This window comes from Microtus ochrogaster, linkage group LG7_11 (genome assembly GCF_000317375.1).
Source record: "Microtus ochrogaster isolate Prairie Vole_2 linkage group LG7_11, MicOch1.0, whole genome shotgun sequence".
Classification (NCBI taxonomy): domain Eukaryota; kingdom Metazoa; phylum Chordata; class Mammalia; order Rodentia; family Cricetidae; genus Microtus; species Microtus ochrogaster.
The window spans coordinates 1,196,435-1,204,725 of NC_022032.1; the positions used below are offsets into that span (position 1 = coordinate 1,196,435).

At 46.0% G+C, this 8,291-nt stretch overlaps 1 protein-coding gene across 1 annotated transcript in view; it reads right to left on the reverse strand.

Annotated features, from left to right (window-relative positions):
- Positions 1 to 1,052: 1,052 nt before the first annotated feature.
- Positions 1,053 to 8,291, reverse strand: part of Gpat4 (glycerol-3-phosphate acyltransferase 4) — a 39,542-nt gene continuing 32,303 nt past the window's right edge. The window contains exons 10-13 of the mRNA XM_005362429.3: positions 7,560 to 7,645; positions 3,539 to 3,667; positions 3,375 to 3,454; positions 1,053 to 2,706 (exon numbers count right to left, since the gene is read on the reverse strand). Of these exons, the coding sequence (XP_005362486.1) occupies positions 2,598 to 2,706; positions 3,375 to 3,454; positions 3,539 to 3,667; positions 7,560 to 7,645 (404 nt within the window). The 3' untranslated portion in view covers positions 1,053 to 2,597. The remainder of the gene's footprint in view (positions 2,707 to 3,374; positions 3,455 to 3,538; positions 3,668 to 7,559; positions 7,646 to 8,291) is intronic.

The window sequence follows — 8,291 nt, forward strand, 5'->3', positions numbered from 1 at the left end:
CTGGCCCACCATCTCTCACACATCAAGGTTTCTTTCTTCTCTGAAGGACACCAACAGGGAGTGGTGCTGATGTAAACTGGCTCCCAAGCTTTATTTATAGGGCCTGGCCAGGCTGACGTCCTTCTACTGAGCTTCCGTCCTATTATCAGAGGACTTTTACTGACCTGATTAGAAAGCTCTTTAACTAGTTGGTAACAAAGTCCTGTTTGAGTGAAAACTGTCTGTGATCCATAATCCCAACTATCCAGCAGGTCTGGGCCCTGAAGTGGTTAGCTTCCAAGCTGGGTTTGCAGGGGGACTCAACAGCTCAAAATGGACCCACACAATTTTAGGGCTCAAGGCTCACATGTGAGCAATGGGCTTCTAATGGAGCTGGAGCTGGAATAAGAGCTCAGTCAATAAAGCACTTGTATTGCAAGCATGAAGCCCTGAGTGTGAGCTCCTAGAACCAATGTTTAAAAAAAAAAAGCTAGGAAGGTGGCGTCTACTTTGAATTGCTGTGCTGGGAAAGCAGAGACGACAGACTCACGGGCCAATCATCCTAGGGCAAAGAGACCCCGTCTCAAAAACCAAGGTGAGGCCCGATAGGAGAACGAACAGCCGAGGCTGCTCTCCGGCCTCCATAAGCACTGCTACCCACACATCTGTTATGCACATAGGTGCACACGCATACACCTACTGAAACTTCAGAGGTGTGTAAGGCCTCAGATTCACCTGGCTTAAGTCAGAAAATAGAGAAATAAAGACAACACAGCAAGGGAGCAGCAGACTGACCAGTGGGATCGAGCTCTCATGTATTCAGGCTGTCCATGAGACCAAGTTTGTACCACACGGCTTTCAGTGACTGAGAACCTGCAGGACCCAGTTACACATGGCAGACCAGCCTGAGTTCCTGGACCAGTGCCGAGGAAAGATGCAGACTTCTCACTGTTCCCCACTGTGCCATGGGTGAGCAGGATGTGATCTGAGTTAACACAAGATTAAAAACTCTCTACAGATTGTGAATCGAACCACCAGCTTCCGTCTCAAAGGACAGCACTGAAACACTACGTTCTACATAAGCCGAGACCCACTTTTTATTTTTGAACATTTGTAAAACAGTCCCCACGAGGCTGTTCTTACAGTCATTGGTGTTTTTATTTGAAAAGTGTTTTCCACTGGGAATGGAGCAGGCAGGAGGGAATGGGAGGAAGGTGGGGTGACACCACAGGTTCTCAAGTGTCAGAGTGGCATCAGTTCATAGCCTTGGGAGCCAGGCTGCACTCCTAGACTTGGAGATCATGTGGGTAGCAGGGAACTCTTCCTTTGGAGGAATTCGAAGTTGGTAGACCTCAGAAGAAATAGAGGCTGACTTTGGTGTTGCTGGGCGGCTTGCAGGCCTGCCATTTCTCCCATGGGTGCATGCAGTGTACCCATCCCTCCTGCCTAACTCATCAGTCCTCCCCAGCACTCTGCTCCCTCCTCATGCCTTAATATCTGCCGTGTCCCACAGTTCTCAAATCCAGAATGCCACCGACAGGGCCTCTCTCCAACCTCATCAACAGTTTGTTTCCATGGCTCTCATCTGGAGAGAAAGCTAGAAATAAGACATGAAAACATCTAATCTGAAAGGTTACCCTCTCCTGAGCAATACTATCCTCATTCCAGACCCTGCAGGCCAGGGTCATTTTCAAGTACTACCGCTGTTAAATGGCAAGAAATACATTTCTCGGGGAGTGAAGGCAAAGTTCCTAAGTTCATTTACCATCCAGTTTTATTTACTCACAAAACAAGTTTAAATCCTGGGCAGCAGCTGTGAATGCTGACCTTGTCCTGCCACATTCTATGAAGCCGTCCCTGTGAGACCACCATCCATTTCCTTCACATATACTAGCACTAGAATCCCCACAACAACCCTGTGAGGTAGGTTATTTCCACCCTTGGCAATTCCATGTAACAGACAGGGAAACTGAGACACAGTAAACAGACAAGTCATGTGGGGGACTCAGGCTCAGCCTGGAGTCTGAATCAAATCTTCCTGGGGCTAGCTAGCTGGCCAGCGGCCCACTGGCTTCTTCCTATCTCCTCTGCTGATCTTCGTAAGCAAGACACAAGAACTTACAACTCCATCTGCTGAGTGGAACTAATACTCCTGTAGATAGCTTTCTTCTTGTCCCATCTAAAAGCTCCCAGGCTGGAGGTTGTTTGGGCACCTGCCTCAGCAGTGTCTCTTCTGACTTTCCCCAGCATGTGTATGTCCCTACACAGTAACACCCAACATTCTCTCAGGACAAGAATAGGGCCCGCCTTCCCACCAGCTAGCATACCACAGAGCTGCTTTAATGGTCTTCCTCTTACAGGCTTATTATAAAGGAACAAGAGGCATTTTGTCCTGGGGAGCCCCGGCTAGCAGCTTTCTGGTTAGAGGACAGCAGGCAGCGCATGGGGCTCTGATGAAGCTCAGGAGTCCTGGAGCCCAGAACAGCCTGAGGGCCAGAGTCTGGAAGATGCAGCAGTGGGTGGCAGGGATGGTGGCAGAGGTTGTGGCAGCAACAACTCCAGCTGGCTCACTTGTCAGAATTTAAAGGTGGCAGCTCCAGCCAGGGCCAGGCAGAGGTTCAGGACCGGCTCCGGTCCTCATGGTTACCAACAATCATCTTGCTATACAGTTTCTGCTGCTCCTCCTTGAATGTGTCCTTCACTTTTTCTCTCTTCAATCCACCATCCCTGGAAAGAAAAAGGCTAATATAGCAACAGAGAAGGCCACTGGTCAGCTCTGCGGTATGACAGATGCATTATATGGCCAAAATCTGGCAGGAATCATGAATCAAGCTCCTCTTTAACTTGAGTTTAACTCCTGCGGACACTAGGTGTTAATTTAGACCCACGGAACAAAAGCTCAGACCCTGCCTTACATCTGTTCCTGTAAGGAAGTTTCAGTGAGACAGTCATGACTACTTGTTCATGTATTCTCTTTGGTTGCTTTCATACTACAAATGGCACAAATAAGTAGTTGCAAGAGACCTATAATCTGTACAGAAAAAGTGTCACCTCCTCTGCTAGGAGACAGGCAAGAAAATGTAGAAAAGGAGATGCGGACTTTTCAAACACAGCACACAGACAACAGAGGAAATTCTACATTCTTCCCTCTGAAGTTTCCAAACAGAATAGGGTCATCTCTACCTAGAGGCACAAACTGTCTGGAAGTCCCAACAGACCGGGCAAAGGCCCACAACTCTACATTCCCGAGGATAACACAGCACTGGCATTAATGGCTGGAACTAAGGAAAGGTGCCTGGAGAGTTCTTCTCTATGGCCAGCAGGTTTCATGCTCTGTGCCAGGGAGGAGCCCTTTGCCACAGAGGTGCATATTCTCTGGAGTCAGCTCTACTCACCATAGAAGGTCTACCAATCCTCCCTGCCGGGCAATGGCAGACTTCACCCTGTTAGCAAACTGCACAGCATCTTCATCTTTCTGTAACAGAGAAAGAATGAAAATGCTCTGCCAGACTCTTGAAACACACACGAAGACTTGCGCTGGAGGACCGGAGAGACCTACCTCTCTGGTCATAGCAGGCAGGTACCAAACGCTGCAGACGATGGCCCAGCTGGTCATCATCCTCAGCAAGTATGTCACCATCCCGTACTTGCTGCTGTTCCAGAAGGCGTCACCAAACTGAGGGTCATACTGCAAAAGGAAAGGAGACTGGATACAAGGACTATACCAGTGCTTGGGGAGGGTCCACAGGGGCAGGGACCCATGGCTCTAAGGTCATGGCCTCCAGGTTCACTCAGGCCATCAGGGAGGTCTTTCCTGACCACCACACCCAAACAGTTCTTGCCTCAGAGCCTTACCCTGCTCTCACAAGCAAACATTTCCAGACAATCCAAAAACAGAATGCAGGATAACAAAATACCAGCCACTCATTTCCTAGGTTCAATCATTAGGAACAGTCCACTGTGCTTGCTTCATGCATCCTTTCCTCTCTTATGAGGCCTATCTTAAACATCAAGGCATCTCCTAATGTACATAAAGTATAAACAAAGACACCTTCACACATAATCAACTTTTTCACGGGACATTCAAAGGAAAACTTCTGATGCTGAAGACTAAGAAACACTTACAAAGCTTGCAATATACTATATTAAAACTTAAACATTGCAAAAAAAAAACCCTTAAGTATTGCAAATATAATTTACATATTTATAATTCTAACAAAGTGAATTTCTATATGGCCAGAAAACTCTGCTAATTAAATCACCAGTATTCATTAGCAAATGGGTCCACACCCATTAGTCTCATGAGGTCTCAACAAATAGGTGTATTAGGTACTTGCGTTTGTCAATGATTTTAATGGAGAGAAAAGGCTTGTTTTCAAGGGTGTTGTGAGAAATGATTGCAACTCCTCAACCATTAGCCCACAGTAACCTCAGCAGTAGGAAGTCTGGTGAGGAAGGTTACATGAGAAGTAACAGGAAGAGCTGAGTCCTTGAGAAGGCTGCCTGAGCAGAGCATGGGCGGTTGCTACCAAATGTTAGAGGAAATAGATAAGGCAGTGCACTGACCGCAAAAGCACAAACCAAGGGTCAGCACGGAGAATGAACAAATGAAAGCATCTCAAGAGCTATCCCACAGGATCGAGGTGCCACCACTGTTCCCTTCTTGACAGAAGGATGTCTGTAGAGTACTGTCATGGCGATTCATGGAGATGCCGGTGGATGGGGTTTCAACTGTCCAATTCAGAATACTGAACTACTCTGCTGAGATTAAGTCCTAACTATAAAAATATAGATTTAACAACAGAAACTAAAAAACCTAACACATTAATGAATACACCTTAAATACCACTAAGAGGAACTGGAGAGACGGCTCAGCAGTTAAGAGCACTGGCTGCTCCTCCAGAGGACCTGGCTTCAATTCCCAGCACCTACATGTCAACTTAAAGTCATTTGTAACTCCGATTCCAAGGGTTCTAATATTCTTTTGTGGCTTCCTCAGGCACCAGGTACATAAGCTGTGCACAGATGCATGCAGACAAAAACAATCATATACATAAAATTTAAAAACAGCAACAGTAGGGGCTGGAGAGATGGCTCAGTAGTTAAGAGAACTGGCTACTCCTCCAGAGGATCCTGGTTTAATTCCCAGCACCAACATGGCAGCTCACAACTATCTGCAATTTCAGCTCCAGGAGAACCTACACCCTCACACAGACATACATGCAAGCGAAACACCAATGCACATAAAGTAAAAAAATATTTTTTAAAAAAAATAGCAATAGTGAATTTTTTAATACCAGTAAAAAGCAAGGGAGAATAAAAATTTAAAACTAATCTATGGCTGGACGGTGGTGGCGCACGCCTTTAATCCCAGCATTTGGGAGGCAGAGGCAGGAGGATCTTTGTGAGTTCGAGGCCAGCCTGGTCTACAAGAGCTATTCCAGGACAGGCCCCAAAGCCCCAGAGAAACCCTGTCTCGAAAATAAAAAAAAAAAAAAAAAATTAAACTAATCTACGGTATATGACTACAAAGATAGGGCAGCTAGTCAGTCGTACTGGAGTACACCTGTCATCCCAGCTACTTGGAAAACATAATAGGGATGATTGAGCCTGGGAGCTTGAGACCAGGCTGGGTAACACAGGGAGACCTGTTTCAAACATAAAACTGACTCTCTTGTTACAAGCACATGAGCAGAAGTTGTGTTAGAAGAGACCAAGATCTCTGTTTAGCACTGATTCTCTTCCCATCCAGGCAGACACCACGGCAAAACAAAAGTTCAAAACAACAGTCAGCACTCTCAAAACCAGACTGTGACGTGACTGCAGAAATGTGACAGAAGCACTGTCACTGCTGAAGCTGCCCACGTCCAGACACCAACAGAACTTCAAAACAAAACAAAAACTAGAAATATCTGTGGAGCGGAAGTCTACTATATAAACAGGATGGAAATTTACATGTCTTATTCTGCAGAGAAGTCCTAACTCTTCTCAAGATTCCATGTCTCACAATGGGTGAGAGTCAGGCCGCATAGCAGAGGCTCTACCAATGTGATCCCCTGACCAACCCTAAGTATCACCCAGGGCCTAGATAAAATGACATTTAGAATTTGGCATGAGGTCTAAATCATTTTACTGCTAACCCCCCCCAACCCCCGTGATGCTACAGAAGTTAACACAGTGAGGAAAAAAAGGCAGGTAGCTCACTAAGCAGAGCTGGTAAAGTACCTTCCATACACCATTATGCCAGACTGCAGGATGATACTGGTGGTGCAATGGCTATTCTTGGTTGTCAACTTGACTACACCTGAAATGAACTAAAACCTAAGGGGCTACATCTGTGAGGGATTTTTTTTTTTCCTTAACTGAATCTTTTGAGGTGGGAAGATTTAACCTTTAATCTGGGCCACACTTTCTTCTGGTGTTAGCCAATATAAGGACCTGGAAGAATGAAGCTTGCTCTTTGTCTGCTTATTATCTATTTCACTGGCAAGTCCATTCCTTCACTCACATTGGAGCCTACAAGATTCTGGCATATACTGAAGACCAACTAAGCCTTGGAGACTGAACAACTACTGCATTTTTGGACTTTCTGCTGGGAAACTGGCATTGTTGTATTAGATGGACCACAGCGTGTAAGCTACTCACACACAACCCATTTGTTCACTCCTGTTCTGTTCCTCTGGAAAACCCTAGTACATGTGGGATATAGACTCCACTCTCTACTTTCACAAACAGCAGGCTCTGATAAAGACTATTCCTTGGCATGCCATCCCCACTTATGGCTGCCCATCAGTGACCCTGCAGCCAATATTCAGGTATTAGTGGGCTCGGTGTTCTGCTTAGCTAGTAGAATATATTGTCTAGCTACCCAGGAGTTGTGTGGAAAAGCTGAAAACCAAAGTGGACACGTTTCTACAACGCTGCAAAAAGACACCCGAAAGACAGGGGCTAAACAGAGCTATCACAACTTTGGATCCTGCTCTAAAATCTCAGCCTAAGTATGTTGACATTACTGAAAACAAACTGTTTGGGGGGGTAATACTCTGAGGACTAGACTCTTTTAGAAGGAATACAGATCTGCACTAGACTAAAGGGGGATAAGGAAATTGAAAAATACAGGGAGGCTGACTGGTTGAACCATTCCATGTTTCCAGTTAGGACAAGTTCCTTCCTGAAGGATGGAAACAGGAGTGGAGAAGCTCCAGGATCCATTCTATCGTTGCTCGAATGAGGACACTGAAACCCACTGCGGTGGAGTGCTTACTGCACATAGTAGAACAAAGAGCCATCCATTCTCTCCTCTCTACCCACTGTACAAGTTCAACCTACAAGCCCTCCTCTGCTACTGGCACAAGTCACCTGTGCAATGGAGTGTCCTATGCTTTAACAAAGTCTCTAAAGAACAAAGTAGTGAAGACACAATGACAGAGCTTATGAAGTTTCTGTTTGCAGAACCTGGAAGCCCTTTTCCTCCCATATCCCACATCCCTATGCATCCCACCAGCATCCTCTTCTACTACTGCTCTGCCCAGTTCCCACTTCCCACTTGTGCATTCGAGCTGGCCTCAGAGGTCTTATACCTTGATAGCAACAGGGTAAACAGTGGCTCCAATTTCAAAGCTTCCCTTTTTGAACATCATCACTGATGTGTTATTGATGCAGGTTCCTGAAAAACACAGGCAAGAGAAAACCGTTTCCTTCTGGACTTCTAACCAGTTTCTTTTTTTCCCCCTTTCTTCTTTCTTTTTTTTTTTTTATTATTTTGTTTTGTTTTGTATTTTTTCAAGACAGTGTTTCTCTCTGCAACAGTCTTGGCTGTCCTGGAACACCTATGTACACCAGGCTGGCCTCAAACTCAGAGATCCACCTGTCTCTGCCTCCCAAGTGTTGGGATTAAAGGTGTGCACTACCATCGCCCAGCTACCCAGTGTTTCTTCAGCATTAAAAATAATGCTCAAAGAGTGTGAGTCAATCACCACCCAAATCAAGAGTGAACAGTAAGGGAGCTGGACAAATGCAGTCCTTATTCCTTTTCTCCTGTCAGGCCACTGTCCCAGCCTTAGGTTTGGAGCAGGGATGCCAAGGAGACTGAGGAGTATTCTACGAGAGGTTAGAAAGCTACCTGTCAGTAGAACCACAGAAAGGATCCTGCACTGGCGAGGTACACACTATGAAACATAACCAAACTTCTCAGCTGACCCAAATTGTTAGTCTCCCATGCTAAAAGGCCCCAGTGTTACCCAGGACACAGGAACTCATCTCTCCCCCCAGCGTTCCCCAGGGCTCAGGGCCTGGTCCCCCTCCCCAGAGTT